General features: G+C 42.4%; 1 protein-coding gene across 1 annotated transcript in view; it reads right to left on the reverse strand.

Moving 5' to 3' along the window:
• SLC4A5 (solute carrier family 4 member 5) overlaps nucleotides 1–15797 on the reverse strand; it is a 98733-nt gene extending 82936 nt beyond the window's left edge. The window contains exons 1-2 of the mRNA XM_069583719.1: nucleotides 15719–15797; nucleotides 5902–6072 (exon numbers count right to left, since the gene is read on the reverse strand). Of these exons, the coding sequence (XP_069439820.1) occupies nucleotides 5902–6072; nucleotides 15719–15797 (250 nt within the window). The remainder of the gene's footprint in view (nucleotides 1–5901; nucleotides 6073–15718) is intronic.
• Nucleotides 15798–17794: the final 1997 nt, after the last annotated feature.

A 17794-nucleotide genomic window follows, 5' to 3' on the forward strand; every position in this document is an offset into this window, starting at 1 on the left:
GTTGGTTGTTCTTTGGGGACTGTGAGAAACTCCTTTATTCATGTAGTGTAAACTTTTACTCTCCCTCACTCCCTGCCTGCTCAAGACAGCTCAAGTAGGTTTCTGATTGTTGTTTAGTCGCTGAGTCGTGTCTGACTCTTTCAAGACCCCATAGACTGTAACCTGCCAGGCTCCTTTGTCCATGGGATTTCCCAGGCAAGAACTGGAGTGCGTTGCATTTCCTTCTCCAGGAGGTTCTGATACTTGTGATCAAATTACTTTTTTAAAAAAAATTTTTTATTTTTACTTTATTTTACTTTACAGTACTGTACTGGTTTTGCCATACATTGACATGAATCCACATGGGTGTACATGAGTTCCCAAACATGAACCCCCCCTCCCACCTCCCACCTCCCACCCCATATCGTCTCTCTGGATCATCCCCGTGCACCAGCCCCAAGCATCCTGTATCCTGCATCAAACATAGACTGGCGATTCGTCTCTTACATGATAGTATACATGTTTCAATGCCATTCTCCCAAATCATCCCACCCTCTCCCTCTCCCACAGAGTCCAAAAGTCTGCTCTACACACCTGTGTCTCTTTTGCTGTCTCGCATACAAGGTCATCATTACCATCTTTCTAAATTCCGTATCATGAGTCTCCCTCATACGAAATTCTAGGGCATGGAGATTTTCTTCTGTATTCCTTCTCAAAAATGGCAAGTTTAAGAGTTATAAAAGAATGTTAAGTCTAGCTAAAGGTCTAAACTTAGACGAGACAGATTTTGTGTTTAGTTAATACTTTGTGTGTGTGTGTGCTCAATCACTCAGTTGTATCCAACTCTGTGTGTCTTTAGCTGTGCAAAAATGGGTGGTGAGCTAAGGCGGGGCTGAGGGAAACTGATGTGACCAAAAAGTGAGTGAAGGGAATGAGTGTACTGAGAGGGAGGGGAGAAGCTGGGCTGGAGGTGGCTGAAGAGAATCAGATGTGATGGGACTGGTGAGGCGCAGTGAGGGTGAGGTGGGAGTTGCTAAAAATAAGGTAGAGAAAAGTAGCCAGTAGGAAATTTCAAGTGACAAGGGGATTTTTAAGAAAGGGAATATCTAGTGAGTGAAGTGAAGGTCACACAGTTGTGTCCAACTCTTTGTGACCCCATGGACTATACAGTCCAGGGAATCCTCCAGGCCAGAGTACTGGAGTGGGTAGCCTTTCCCTTCTCCAGGGGATCTTTCCAACCCAGGGATCGAACCTAGGTTTTCCACATTGCAGGCAGATTCTTTACCAGCTGAGCCACAAGGGAAGCCCAAATATTTAGTATCTCTCTTTAAAAACTGTGTATCTCTGCAAGGTGAAAAGGCTCCATGGTTCGGAACCTCAAGAAAGTCTGCTCCTCACTTATATGTGGTAGGTGACCAATTTGGGGGAGACCAAATGAGGACTGAACACCATCCCTGAGCTGTAGCTTGCCTGGAGGTGAGAACAGATAACAGGTACAAGAAGTGAGACACAGTGAGACTGTGAGCCCAGCACACAGGTCTTGTAGCAGGAGTGCTACTGGGGCTGGACGCCTCTGGAAATTCACAGAAGTTTAGGCAGAGGCGAGGACACTAACTCTCAAGGAATAAGGTAAATCCAAGTACCATATGTGTTATAATAACTTTATATATATAATTTTTTTTTTTTTTTTTTTTTTGCTGCACAGGCGTTCTCTAGTTGCAGTGAGCAGGGGAGACTCTCTAGCTACAATGTGCGGGTTCCTCATTGCGATGGCTTCTCCGGTTGTGGAGCACAGGCTCCAGGGCGCTTGGGCTTCGGAAACTGTGGCATGTGAGCACAGTAGTTGTAGCTCTCGGGCTCTGGAGCACAGGCTTAATAGTTGTGGCACAGGGGTTTAGTTGCTCCATGCGTGCGAATCTTCCCGGATCAGGGATCGAACCCGTGTCACCCACATTGGCAGGCGGATTCTTTACCACTGAGCCACCAGGAAAGCCCTAATCACTTTGTATTTATCAGAACTTTAATGGGTTCCCTTGCAAACCTGAACTTTCAACCTTAATTTCCCCTTAAGGTGTAAAGTTCACTAACTCAGGATTCTCTTCCAATAGGGGTTTGTGTTTGTTTGAATGTTGTATATGTTGATAATTCCAGGAAATAAAAGCAATCCAATTGTCTTTGTTCCTATGTTGGAAACAAAGCCTGTCTCAGGAGTCCCTTAGTGGAGGAGATGCTTTAGAGATAAATTTGTTCTCTGTCCCAACCCTCACACCTTCCTTATCAGAAATGGGAAAGACCATATGAAATCTATTTTTGGTCCAAAAGTCTTGAAGTCACATGAGGCTCAAACACCTGGTGAGAAAATAGCCGCTTTCTCCCCTACTGCTCGTCTTGGTGGTTTTGATCTTTCAGTGACTCTAGAGTTGTTCAGAGCTTGGCAAGTAGCAGAAAACGTTAATACTTTTTCACACCCCTCCCGCCGGAAGGATCTCATTAGCTTCTCAGTACCAGTGAGAACAGCCAAACTAGAGGTCTACTTATAAAGGGAAAAAGATCTGGGCTCCTTGCTTTGAAATTGGGTTAACACAAATCAATTGAAGTAACGTATGTCAAGTGCCTGTAATGTACCATGCGCCGTGTGAAGGACTTTGTGTCTGTTTTTATTCCATCTAGGAGCTCACAGCTCCGCGTGACCAACATCCTGATTTTCTTTGAACTGACCGCCTTTAGCACTGACAGTTCAAGCCCTCTATCCCCGGCAAACTGCAACAGTTTGTCACCCTACAACAATCTTCCACTCTACAGATGAAGGCACTGAGGCCTTCACACACCAGAGCCTACACACCAGGCTGGGCTTGGCCCGTCTCCTTTCTCTTAGATCTTGGCTCCAGTTCTTAGCACCAGCCAAGAAAAGCCAAAGAGCAGTCATATTTCTATAGCTGCTCTTCACCCCCTTTCTCCTAATAGCTTCTCCAGAGGCTCTCAGAGCCAGAGAATGCATTCTTTCAAGGGAAGGAAGCATGGCTTTTACTGATTCTCAACACAGCTTGATGGTTCTACTCCCTGTATATGTTCTGCTAGAGTCAAAACTGGAGGAAGGAGTGGCCAAAATGATATTCATATTGGAGGAAGGGGTGGAGGTGGGACAAATAACCCTATGCTATGGCATATTCTATTCTGGGGTGTGTACTATCTACCTATTCCTTTCATCATAAGGTAGTTTGGCTGCTTGAAAAAATATAATTCTTAGCCAATGTCCAACTGGCCATGACTGACTGGTGATGACTTACAAAGGGCAGAAGTGTAGTGGAAGAGACACACAAGGGTTTTGGAGTCTACTGATGTTTTCAACTTTTAGCCTCACTGATTCCTGCTGTGCCACACTACATCTCTTTGAAACTTGATTTCCCAGTCTGAAGATGAGGATAATAATATCTCCTTTTTATTAATGTGACACATTTAGTAAACAAAATTGTAATGAAATGCCATTTCATGGTATACATCTCTTTCACACACATCATCTTGCTGGATTCCTGTTGTTGTTTGTGAGGCAGGAACTGAAGGAGTCACCTGACAATCCTTCAACTACACAGCCTGCTTTACTCTCAGGCCTAGCTATGTCTAGCCACCGTGCCTGGCCCACCCCCTGACCCCATTCTGCACAATTCCTCTCTTCTGTAAAGCTAGGTCCTCTTGGACTTTGTGGCCAGCTGAAATGCCTGCCTGGGCTGTCCGAATGGATTCACAGAATAGACAAGGCACTCAGAGAGGAAAAACATATCTGGTCAGTTGCCCTGCAGCAAAGCAAAGTGGCAGATTCAGGCGGTCACCTAGATGAAGCTGTGCAATGATTTGGGCACTGGTTTGTTTTCCTTTCCCCAGGTCACTGTCACTGACCCGGGGATCCCATAGAGTAGGGTTTATATTTGCATCACACACACAATGCCCCCTCTGATTTGGAACAAGTGAAGGACAGAGGGGTGGACCTCTACCACCCCTAACAGAACGGCTGGAACAAGTTCAGCTGCCATGGGTGAAAACTCACTGTGATTGCTGACTTGGCTTGCAGGCTTTGTGGCTCCCTCAAATCAAGAATGTCTGTAACTGGGGCCTGGAAAGTATTCTTAGAGGTAGGTGGGTTCTATTAGAATTGTTAAAGTTCATGTTTCCATTTTGAAGATAATCTTTAAAAGATTTATTTTATTAGCTATAAGGATAAAACTTATAATTCACAATTATAAGATAGGTTATGGAAAAAAGCCTTAATGAATTAATACATTATTTCTCAAACTGGGATTTTATGGTCCCTTGGGGCTCTACAAATATACAAATGCACTTTCATGAGTCTACAATAAGTTATTTTCCCTTTAAAAGAAGTTCTTACTTTACCCAAGCTTGAAAGACGTGGCCTGAAATTCCCTGTCTTCCTGCGCCTTCCCACTGTCTCCCCTGTTCCACAGCCATGCCACGTGCCACGCGTGAGGACGGCAGGCTGTAAAGGGATGGACTGAGTGTGCAAATGCACCAAAGGATTCTCCTTTCTCTCCCCTTTGGTTTCCAGTTAAAACCAGTGTCCCCTTAACTCAACCAGAAACCACCCAAACAACACAAAATCCACCATTCATGACCACTTCTGTGAAGTACTGCGTCACATCAATAAATATCATTTGCAGAGAGTACCAGCTCTAACCCACTTTCCTCTTTCCTGACTGAGGAAGGACCCAGCAGACTCCACTTGTAAAGGGTGACTGCATCCCTGAATGTGGTGGGGTGACAGGGGAACGCTCCAGAGAGTGAGTGGGAGGCATCCAGACCCAACCTGGGGAGCAGGCCTCCCTATCAGGCTTGCCCTCCTTTGGGTCTCGGACATGCCAACCCCCAAATAGGTATGTGTGCACATACCTATGTATGCATGTTTGTGTGTACGTGTGTATCAGAGCTCATTTCTTACACTAGACACTGCCAAAGGACTCCCCATTAATCCCTCTCCCACATAGGCACAGGAGAAGTCATAGGCCTTGGTAGACTTGGTGCCAATAACCGCAGTTGTTCAGGGTAGTGCTGGGATGGGGGTGACTCAGATGGTCTTTGCCAGTGTGTATGTCACAGTCTGCTACAGGAATGTTAAGAGGCTGCTACTGCCTGACATTCCTTTGAAGGTTCAGATGGTAAGATAGCTCATTTTGCTTTGTTCAAGACCATGGAAATGTATAGTAGAAACCAATTAGATGCTATTTATTTCACAGATTTGGGATGTGCTGCAGGTGAAATCATATCCCTAGAAATAGGGAAGACGCTAAGGGATAAAATGTCACAGCAGCTGTGCTCTGGTCTTTTCACTCCTCTCAAGACTGATATTTTTCTTTCCACAGGAAAGAACAAAAGACTGCTTTTTAACAAGCCCAGAACTGACTCCTGCAGCAGCAGAGGCATGCTTCAGGGGCTCTGCTGACCTGGGAAAAAGCCTTCAGGACTCTGGAAACTGTGATGCAGAGCACCCAGACAATTCCAGACCATTCCTTCAAGCTCAGGTGAAGAGAGAGGGTGGAGGTAATGCAACAAAGAATTCGATTTACTGAGCACAACACCTCACACCAGTCACTTTTGTTATTGGTTCTTAGGGCGGCTGGAAATTTGCCCTTAGGAATTTAGAAACAGGAAATAATTCTGAGAATTAAACCATGAAATCAAGGTGGAATGTGGCAGAGCAGAGGTCTCAAAGTTACCAGAGATGACAGGGGCTCAACCTGCCTGAAGGGATTCTCTGAGCAAGGGTTGGTCTCCTGTGGCAGCAGAGCAGAGGGGCCTAAGAGGCCTGAGCCACAAGGGGCATTCCTCACATTCTCCTGAGAGACCCCCCCCTCCCCTGCCCTGCGCTGTCTGGACCCCCCAGCAGACGGCTCCCAGAATGTTCCCCAAACTCACGCGTCTTGCTGACACGGTCCACACCGCTGCCCGCACTGGCCAGCCCCTGCTGAGGCTTGTCTGGCCGCAAGCCCCAGCAGGCCTTTTGCAGGCCTGGAAGATGTCCCTTCTGGTCTCTTTTCCTGTGAGGGTAACTGGGAACGGAAAGCCCGATGTGAATGGAACGGCAGTCTGTGGGCACAGAATAAAAGAGAGGGTAGGCAAAGTGACTGAAAGCTGGCATTTCTTCTTAATATCCTCCAGTTACAGAGAGCTGAGGCCACCGGAAAAGATCAGAAGACATGGGATTCCTGGACGGGGCCACTGGGCTTGACAGAATTCCAATTCTGAACCAACTCAGCAGTTGCTGGAAGGGGGACCTTTGGGACTATAGTTAGAATTCTTTCAGAATGAACAGAACTCCCATCTCCCCATTCTTGCTAGGCCAGAGCAGCAATAACTACATATGATTTATGACACATGGGCCAGGAGAGAGGCCTTTAGAAGGTAACATATTTAGTCCTAAATGCCAAGTCTCAGCTTTGATTGTTAATAGGAAAATCATATGCATTTCCATCAAGGCCATTTTTACTAACAACCAAGGACCATGTGAACTACTACTTATCAGAGAAGCGAGTTATTAAGGATTTCTCAAAAATGATTTTGTAAGCTAGAATTTTCAAGAGCTAGCAAGGACCCTAATTCAGAATTCCTCTAAGAAGCCACCACTAAATCTGTGCTCAAAGAGGCAGCTGGAATCCCCTCAGCAGTCCAGAAAGACCTTCTACTATTGGTTTCTCATCTATATTATCTTGAGTTGGTCAACAATTTTTAAAATTATTAATAGCTTTTTAGTGCAATTTTAAAATTTTAGTTGTTGGGTTCCCTGGTGGCTCAGAGTGTAAAGCATCTGCCTTCAATGCGGGAGACCCAGGTTCGATCCCTGGGTCGGGAAGATCCCCTGGAGAAGGAAATGTCAATCCACTCCAGTATTCTTACCTGGAGAATCCCATGGATGGAGGAGCCTGGTAGGCTACAGTCCATGGGGTCGCAAAGAGTGGGACGTGACTGAGCGACTTCACTTTCACTTTCATTTAGTACAATTTTAGATTTACAGAATAATTGAGCAGATAGTACATTAAGCTCCATGTACTTAAGTTCAACCATAGTGCCACCTCCACAATTTTCCCTATTATTATTTTTAAATTTGGATATGGTTGACATATAATATTATATTAATTTAAGGCATATAATATAATGATTTGATACATGTATATCTGCAAAATGACAACCACAACAATAAGTTCAGTCAACATCCATCACCACACAAAGATATGAAGTTTTTTCTTGTGATGAAAACTTTCAAAATGTAGCCTCTTAGCAACTTTCAAGCATATAATATGGCATTATTAACTATAGCCACCATACTGTGCATTACATTCAGGTATCTTATAACTAAAATTTGTGCCTTTTGATCGCCTTCACCCAATTCCCCACCTTCCACCCCCGGCCTCTGGTAACCCCCAACCTGTTCTCTGTCTCTATGTCTTTGGATTTTTAGATTCCATATGTAAGTGAAATCATCGAGTATTTGTCTCTCTGACTTATTTCACATAGCATACTTTCCAGGTCCATTCATGTTGCAAATGACAACATTTCTTCCTTTCTTAATAGCTGAATAATATTCATGTGTATATCACATTTTCTTTAAACATTCAGTTGCTGATGGACACAAGCTATTTGGGAGAAGCCACCTCGTGCCTGAGGCCAGGGGCGGTGGCCAGGAGGAGCCACCCTGTGCCCGAGGCCAGGGGCGGCGACCCGGAGGAGCAACCTAGGAGCGGTGGCTGCCCGGGCGCAGGAGGGCCTAGAGGAGCTATCCCACATTGAAGGTCAGGAAAGGCGGGGGTAAAGAGATACCCTTCCTCCAAGGTAAGGAGCAGTGGCTGTGCTTTGCTGGAGCAGCCATGAAGAGATACCCCACGTCCAAGGTAAGAGAAACCCAAGTAAGATGGTAGGTGTAGCAAGAGGGCATCAGAAGGCAGACACACTGAAACCATAATCACAGAAAACTAGTCAATCTAATCACACTAGGACCACAGCCTTGTCTAACTCAATGAAACCAAGCCATGCCCACGGGGCAACCCAAGATGGATGGGTCATGGTGGAGAGGTCTGACAGAATGTGGTGCGCTGGAGAAGGGAATGGCAAGCCACTTCAGTATTCTTGCCTTGAGAACCCCATGAACAGTATGAAAGGGAAAAATGATAGGATACTGAAAGAGGAACTCCCCAGGTCAGTAGGTGCCCAATATGCTACTGGACATCAGTGGAGAAATAACTCCAGAAAGAATGAAGGGATGGAGCCAAAGCAAAAACAATACCTAGTTGTGGATGTGACTGGTGATAGAAGCAAGGTCCGATGCTGTAAAGAGCAATATTGCATAGGAACCTGGAATGTCAGGTCCATGAATCAAGGCAAATTGGAAGTGGTCAAACAAGAGATGGCAAGAGTGAATGTCAACATTCTAGGAATCAGCGAACTAAAATGGACTGGAATGGGTGAACTTAACTCAGATGACCATTATATCTACTACTGTGGGCAGGAATCCCGTAGAAGAAATGGAGTAGCCATCATGGTCAACAAAAGAGTCCGAAATGCAGTACTTGGATGCAATCTCAAAAACGACAGAATGATCTCTGTTTGTCTCCAAGGCAAACCATTCAATATCACAGTTATCCAAGTCTATGCCCCAACCAGTATCGCTGAAGAAGCTGAAGTTGAACGGTTCTATGAAGACTTACAAGACCTTTTATAACTAACACCCAAAAAAGATGTCCTTTTCATTATAGGGGACTAGAATGCAAAAGTAGGAAGTCAAGAAACACCTGGAGTAACAGGCAAATCTGGCCTTGGAATGCAGAATGAAGCAGGGCAAAGACTAATAGAGTTTTGCCAAGAAAATGCACTGGTCATAGCAAACACCCTCTTCCAACAACACAAGAGAAGACTCTACAAATGGACATCACCTGATGGTCAACACTGAAATCAGATTGATTATATTCTTTGCAGCCAAAGATGGAGAAGCTCTATACTGTCAAAAAAAAAAACAAGACTGGGAGCTGACTGTGGCTCAGATCATGAACTCCTTCTTACCAAATTAAGACTCAAATTGAAGAAAGTAGGGAAAACCGCCAGACCATTCAAGTATGACCTCAGTCAAATCCCTTACAGTGGAAGTGAGAAATAGATTTAAGGGTCTAGATCTGATAGATAGAGTGCCTGATGAATGAGGTTCCTGACATTGTACAGGACACAGGGATCAAGACCATCCCCATGGAAAGGAAATGCAAAAAAGCAAAATGGCTGTCTGGGGAGGCCTTACAAATAGCTGTGAAAAGAAGAGAGGCGAAAAGCAAAGGAGAAAACGAAAGATATAGGCATCTGAATGCAGAGTTCCAAAGACTAGCAAGAAGAGATAAGAACGCCTTCTTCAGTGATCAATGCAAAGAAATAGAGGAAAACAACAGAATGGGAAAGACTAGAGATCTCTTCAAGAAAATTAGAGATACCAAGGGAACATTTCATGCAAAGATGGGCTCGATAAAAGACAGAAATGGTATAGATCTAACAGAAGCAGAAGATATTAAGAAGAGATGGCAAGAATACACAGAAGAACTGTACAAAAAAGATCTTCACGACCCAGATAATCATGACGGTGTGATCACTCATCTAGAGCCAGACATCCTGGAATGTGAAGTCAAGTGGGCCTTAGAAAGCATCACTACCAACAAAGCTAGTGGAGGTGATGGAATTCCAGTTGAGCTGTTTCAAATCATGAAAGATGATGCTGTGAAAGTGCTGCACTCAATATGCCAGCAAATTTGGAAAACTCAGCAGTGGCCACAGGACTGGAAAAGGACAGTTTTCATTCCAATTCCAAAGAAAGGCAAGGCCAAAGAATGCTCAGACTACCACACAATTGCACTCATCTCACATGCTAGTAAAGTAATGCTCAAAATTCTCCAAGCCAGGCTTCAGCAATATGTAAACCGTGAACTTCCTGATGTTCAAGCTGGTTTTAGAAAAGGCAGAGGAACCAGAGATCAAATTGCCAACATCTGCTGGATCATCAAAAAAGCAAGAGAGTTCCAGAAAAACATCTATTTCTGCTTTATTAACTATGCCAAAGCCTTTGACTGTGTGGATCACAATAAAGTGTGGAAAATTCTGAAAGAGATGGGAATACCAGACCACCTGACCTGCTTATTGAGAAACCTGTATGCAGGTCAGGAAACAACAGTTAGAATTGGACATGGAACAACAGACTGGTTCCAAATAGGAAAAGGAGTACGTCAAGGCTGTATATTGTCACCCCACTTATTCAACTTATATGCAGAGTACATCATGAGAAATGCTGGTCTGGAAGAAACACAAGCTAGAATCAAGATTTCCGGGAGAAATATCAATAACCTCAGATATGCAGATGACACCAATCTTATGGCAGAAAGTGAAGAGGAACTAAAAAGCCTCTTGGTGAAAGTGAAAGAGGAGAGTGAAAAAGTTGACTTAAAGCTCAACATTCAGAAAACGAAGATCATGGCATTCAGTCCCATCACTTCATGGGAAATAGACGGGGAAACAGTGGAAACAGTGTCAGACTTTATTTTGGGGGGCTCCAAAATCACTGCAGATGGTGATTGCAGCCATGAAATTAAAAGACGCTTACTCCTTGGAAGAAAAGTTATGAGCAACCTATATAGTATATTCAAAGCAGAGACATTACTTTGCCAACTAAGGTCCATCTAGTCAAGGCTATGGTTTTTCCTGTGGTCATGTATGGATGTGAGTTGGACTGTGAAGAAGGCTGAGTTCTGAAGAATTGATGCTTTTGAACTGTGGTGTTGGAGAAGACTCTTGAGAGTCCCTTGGACTGCAAGGAGATCCAGCAGTCCATTCTGAGGGAGATCAACCCTGGGATTTCTTTGGAAGGAATGATGCTAAAGCTGAAGCTCCAGTACTTTGGCCACCTCATGCGAAGAGTTGACTCATTGGAAAAGACTCTGATGCTGGGAGGGATTGGGGGCAGGAGGAGAAGGGGATGACAGAGGATGAGATGGCTGGATGGCATCACTGACTCAATGGATGTGAGTCTGAGTGAACTCCGGGAGTTGGTGATGTATAGGGAGGCCTGGCGTGCTGCGATTCATGGGGTCGCAGAGTCGGACACAACTGAGTGACTGAACTGAACTGACTATTATAAATAATGCTCCAATGAACATGAGGGTACAGATACATTTTCAAGATAATGACTTCATTTCCTTTGACTATATATCCAGAAGTAGAATTGCTGGATCATACAGTATTTCTGTTACTAATTTTTTGAGGAATCTCCATACTGTTCTCCACAGTGTCTGCACCAATTTGCATTCCTACCAATGATGCAAAATGGTTTCCTTTTCTCCATATCCTTGCCAGCATTTGTTATCCCTTGTCTTAGATGATAGCCATCCTAACAGTTGGGAGGTGATATCTCTTTGTGGTTTTAGTTTGCATTTCCCTGATGATTAATGATGTTGAGCACGTTTTCATGTACCTGTTGACCATTTGTATGTTTTCTTTGGAATGAATTCTATTCAATTCTTCTTCCCATTTAAAAAAAGTATTTATTTAGTTAGTTATTTTTGGCTGCACTGGGTCTTCATTGCTGCACACAGGCTTTCTCTATTTGCAGTGAGCAGGGGCTACTCTTCTTTGCAGTGTGCGGGCTTCTCGTTGCACTGGTTTCTCTTGTTGTGTAGTACAGGCTCAATAGTTGTGGCTTAGCTGCTCCACGGCATGTGGGATCTTCCCGGACCAGGGACCAAACCAGTATCCCCTGCATTGCAAGGCAGTCTCTTAACCACTGGACCACCTGGGAAGTCCTTCTTCCCATTTTTAAAAAATGGTGTAGTCTTTTTTTTTTTTTTTGTAATTGAGTTTTATAAGATCTTTATATATATTAGACTTAACCCTTTATCAGATATAGGATTTGCAAATATTTTCTCCTGTTCCATAGGTTGACTTTTTGTTTTATTGACAGTTTCCTTTGCTATGTAGAAGCTTTTTAGCTAGATGTAGTTTAACTCATCTTTTATCCTGCTGCTTTTGCTTTTAATATCAAATTTAAAAAATCATCACTGAAACTGACATCAAGGAGTTCACCCCTTATGTTTTCTTATAAGAATTTTATGGTATCATGTTTTACATTCAAGTCTTCAAGTCATTTTGAGTTGACTTCCTGTATGTTTTAAGATAGGGGTCCTGTTCCATTCTTTTACGTGTAGCTGTTTAGTTTTCCCAACATCATTTATTGAAGAGACTATCTTTCCCCATCATACATTTTGTCTCCTTTGTTGTAAATTAATTGACTATACATGTGGGCTTATTTCCAGGCTCTCTATTGATCTTTATTGATCCATATGTCTGGTTTTATGCCAATATCATGTTGAATACTAAAGCTTTGTAATATAGTTTGAAATTAGGAAGTGTGATCTTCAAGCTTTGTTCTTCTTGCTCAAGATTGTGTTGGTTATTCAAGGTCCTTTATAGTTTCATATGAATTTGTGGATTTTTAAAAAATGTATCTGTGGGGAAAAGTGTCACTGAAATTTTGATTGGGATTCCACTGAATCTGTAGATTGCTTTGGGTAATATGGACATTTTAGCAATATTCATTCTTCCAACCCATGAGCATGGAATATCTTCCCATGTATTTGTGCTGTCTTAAATGTCTTCCATCATTGTTTTATAGTTTTCAGTGTACAAATCTTTAATCTCTTTGGTTAAATTCATTTCTAGGTTTTGACACAATTGTAAATGGAACTATTTTCTTAATTTCTCTTTCTGACAATTCATTATTAGTATAGAGAAATGTAACTGATTTTTTGTATATTGATTTTGTATGCTGAAATCTTAATTTTTTTTAGTTCTAACAGTTTGGTAGAATTTGGGAGGGTTTTCTATTTATAATATCATGCCATCTACAAATAGAGACAGTTTTACTTCTCCCTTTCAAATTTTAAAATTTCTTCTTCTTATCTTTTCTCGCTTGTCTAATTGCTCTGGCTAGGACTTCCAGTACTATTTTGAATAAAAGTGGCAAGAGTGAGCATCTTTGTCTTATTCTTGATCCTACAGGAAAAGTTTCAGCTTTGCTTCCCTGGTGGCTCAGACGGTAAAGCGTCTGCCTGAAATGTGGGAGACCTGGTTTTAATCCCTGGGTGAGGGATATCCTCTGGAGAAGGAAATGGCAACCCGCTCCAGTACCCTTGCCTTGAAAATCCCATGGATGGAGGAGCCTGGTATGCTACAGTCCATGGGGTTGCAAAGAGCTGGACATGACTGAGTGGCTTCAATTTCCTTTCCTTTCCTATGGTGTTAGCTATGGGCTTGTCATACATGGCCTTTATTATATTGAGATACATTCCCTCTATACCCACTTTGTTGAGTGATTTTTTTAAAATCATGAATGGATGTTACATTTTGTCAAATGCTTTTCCTGCATCTATTGAGATGACCATATAATTTTTATTCTTCATTTCATTAATGTGGCATATCACATTGATTAATTTGTGATAAAAATTTTCCCTAGGGCTGATCAGCAACTGACTATTGATCAGCAGCTGATCATTATGACTGTTTTTGAGGCCCAAGAAAGAAAGGAAGGAGGAAAGAAAGTGAAGTCACTCAGTTGTGTCCAACTCTTTGTGACCCCATGCACTGTAGCCTTCCAGGCTCCTCCGTCCACAGGATTCTCCAGGCAAGCGTGCTGGAGTGGGTTGTCATTTCCTTCTCCAGGGGATCTTCCCAACCCAGGCATCGAACCCGGGTCTCCCGCATTGCAGGCAGACGCCTTACACTCTGAGCCACCAGGGAAACCCAACAACTAAAATTTGAAAGACTGTGGCAGACTGAGAAATTAGACTTTGTGTTCTTACATCAAGCTCTACATTAACTTTGTTTTTTTTCTGTTGTTGCTGTTTGTAGCTTTTTTCTGGAGAAGAGGCTACCTCTTGATTCAATTTCCTGAAACTGACATACCAGATGCTTGGGCATCACGGACTGCACATGTCACAGTGAAAGCACATGAAGCTGACCTTGAAGAAGCATGTCTAAACCTTTTAGAGACATGTTGGGTGTCCACTCTGCTAAGCAGATTTGTGTGTGCCTGCTCTGGCTGGTGCAGTCCTAGGCACTGGAGAGTAAAGTTACCTGGATGTTAGTGTCCAGATCTCTTTAGAATTCCAGCTCACCCCACCACATCCTTGCTTGCTCTTCTGGATCCTCAGTCTTCCTTGGGTTAATGGGGTTAATGAGAAATGTGAGGTAGACATTTTTATGAAGTGCAGCCTCACTTGCTAGTGAACCAGTATCAGAATGACTGATGCTTTTCCTTCCTTCTGTCCCCCACCCTAAGCCTGAGCAAACCTAGAATTTGAGGTAAGCCACGGACACCAATATTTAGAGGTAAGCGGTTCTACTCTAGGTGGCGCTGATGATAAAGAACCCACCTGCCAGTGCAGGAGACAAAGAGACACAGGTTTGATCCCTGGGTTGGAAAGATCCCCTAGAGAAGGAAATGGCAACCCACTCCAGTATTCTTGCCTGGAGTATCCCATGGAGAGAGGATACTGGTGGGCTATAGTCCAAAGGGTGGCACAGAGTCGGACACAACTGAAGTGACTTGGTAGGCAGGCAGGCAGTTCTACTCTAAAGGTTTAGCATTCTTGATTCTTTCAATGATGAGATTGTTTTCTCCGCCCTAAGGCCAGGAATGGAGATGGGAAGCAGCAGATGTATCAGAAAGGCCTTTACCCAGCGTTAGCTGCCCTGGGTGCTCCCTGGCTTGTTCTTCCCTTGCTGTATGACCATGCGCACTGAGACTCAGTGTTCTCACCGATACTGCAGGAATAAAAATTCTTTCTCTACTAACTAGGCATGGTTTTTGAGAAGGCAGAATAGAATGGTGAATGGGAACATGATTATGAAAACTGTGCAAAGAGCACCCTTTTTTAAAAAAATCAGGGGAGATGGCTGTCCGAGACATATTTTGCTTTTGCTCTGGATCTAACTTGTCTTATTTTTTTCTACTATAACCATCAGAGTGTGGCTGTTCAGCTGGTGAACTGTAGGGAATCACTAACCCACTCCAAAGCTTCTTTCTTTGCTCGTACGACCTGTTCTCTCCCTGTGAGCATTTTGTAGTTTGGCTCAGGAGAGTGCCAGCTTCTCACCACATTCTTCTCCATCAGCAGCCCCAGAGTGGTGTTACACGTTCCTCAGCTCAGGGAGCATCAAGCTGGATAGGAAGATTGCTGCCTCCTTCCAAAAAGGTTGGGGTAGTGCCTCTTTATAAACTCTGTGGCTGCTTTTCTGTAGAATGTAGGATACTTAGAGTCTCTGGGTAAGAAATTCTGGAGCAACAAAAATATCACCACTCAATACCCTCTTTTACTGGTTTTACCTGAGCTGCTATTTTTAAAATCTATAAAATGTTTATATTTGGCATTTAGTATGATTTGTAGAGCTTGTAAAATTGAGTTTGATTTTATATTGGGGAAGCTATGCCATAATCCTAGCAAAATCCAAGTTACCGGTCTCCAGTCTGACCACGTGGTCCCTTTAAGATATGGTTAAAGCTAGTCCCACCAGATCTAGGGTAGACACTGCGGGTGGGTCAGGGGAAAGGGACAAGCTCTGAAGTTTCCCCCAACTGAAAGGGCTGTTATAAAGCTATCCAAGGAAAGTCTAGACCCTCTGAGAATTTGCATCAATTTCTCACTATGACCTTGCTTACCTTCCTGATCCTGACATCGCCTCCTGTAGTTAGTGGGGTCCAGCTTCCCTACCCCAGCCTCTTCCTCCTCCACCTTCATATCTATAAAGTAAAAGATGAACACAACCTCAAAATGTACACAACATAAAAAGGTAGAGTTTCAAGGAGAAATGGTCAAATTCATACTCACAGCGGAAGACCTTGGTGCAGATGAAAAAAATTAAGACAAAATAACATATAAACAAATTGAGGAACCTCAAATACATGTATGGTGGGGAAAGGGAAAGTGAAAGTCACTCAGTTGTGTCTGACTGTTTGTGATCCCATGGACTATATAGCCCATGGAATTCTCCAGGTCAAAATACTGGAGTGGGTAGCCTTTCCCTTTTCTAGGGGATCTTCCGAACCCAGGAATCAAACCAGGGTCTCCTGCATTGCAGGCAGATTCTTTACCAACTGAACTATCACGGAAGCCATATGCTGGGGAATATTCCATCTGTACTTGAAAAAAGGGGTGTGCTTTTTCAAGTACACATGGAATATTTACAAAGAGCACACAAAGAGAACACATAAACTAGGTCTTGGGAAAGCTTTGGTAAATTTTAAAGAATCTGTTTCATACTTCTATAGTATCAATAAGATAACAACCCCCCCCCCCAAAACTATACATATTTTCTGTGGAGTCAGCATTCATGAATTCCACAAATCATGAATTTGAATCTGTCATGCATTAGCAACTATTTACATAACATTTACATTGTATATATAACTTTTTACTTAGTATTTACATTGTTATGTATTATAAGTAATCTAGAGATGATTTAAAGCATACAGGAAAATGGTTTATATACAAATACTATGCTATTTCATATAAGGGACTTAAGCATCACAGATTTTGGTATGGAGGAGGGAGCCTGAAACAAATCCTCCACAGATACCGAAGAATGACTGTATATATAAATAGACATTTATTTATAAATGTATATATAATAAATGTATTATATATACATATATATGGAAACTAAAATAATCTCTAATGATGGATTTTATAGAAAATCACAATGGACATTATTTCATATTTAGAAGTAAACAATTACAACTTGAAACTTGTGGGTTGTAATAGAGTGAGAAAGAAGGAAGAAAGGAAAGAAAGAGGGAGAGAGCAGAGTAGAAGGAAAATAAACATGATAAGCACTTAACCAAAGAAACTACAAAAAGAATAAGAGAGAAAAGAAAGCAGATTGTTAATATAAAAGATGAAAGCAAAAATTGTGAATAGAAAACAATCAAGCATAGAGATGGTAAATAAAGCCAAAGGCAATTATTTGAAAAGATTATTAAAATAGGAAAATCATGCAAGACTAATCAAGAAGAATATTCATAAGTAAACATAATTTGGAATGAAAAAGGGATGTAACTGCAAATATAATAGAGAATTTAAAAATTATAAGTGAATGCCTTGAAATATTTCATGCCAATATATTTAACTCAGATAATAATAGCAACTACTGTTACAATATGCTAGGCACTGTTTTAAATGCTCTGCTCTGCATATATGAATTACTTGAATCTTTGCTATGAAATAAGTAACATTATTGTCCCTATTTTACAGATGAGGAAACTGAGGTATAGAGAGCTTAATTAACTGCTTAAATGGGGGAACAGGGATTCAAACCCAGACTGTCTGAAACAGTTTCTGGAACTAGACCCAAGCTCTTAGCCACAAGGCTAATAAATAGATACTTGATTAGGAAAATAATGGAAATAATAAAATAACTTAAAAGAATCAGAATACCTGAATTAACCAGTAACCATTAATTGAAAGGGCTTTTCTGGTGGCTCAGTGGTAAAGAATCTGCCTGCCAATGCAGGAGATGTGAGTTTGATCCCTGGTTGGAAAGATTCCCTAGAGAAGGAAATGGCTACCCACTCCAGTATTCTTGCCTGCAAAATCCCATGGACAGAGGAGTCTGGCAGGGTATAAGTTCAGTTCAGTTCAGTTCAGTCGCTTAGTCGTGTCCGACTCTTTGCGACCCCATGAATTGCAGCACACCAGGCCTCCCTGTCCGTCACCAACTCCCAGAGTTCACTCAAACT

Source organism: Ovis canadensis, chromosome 3 (assembly GCF_042477335.2).
Source record: "Ovis canadensis isolate MfBH-ARS-UI-01 breed Bighorn chromosome 3, ARS-UI_OviCan_v2, whole genome shotgun sequence".
NCBI classification, from domain to species: Eukaryota; Metazoa; Chordata; class Mammalia; order Artiodactyla; family Bovidae; genus Ovis; species Ovis canadensis.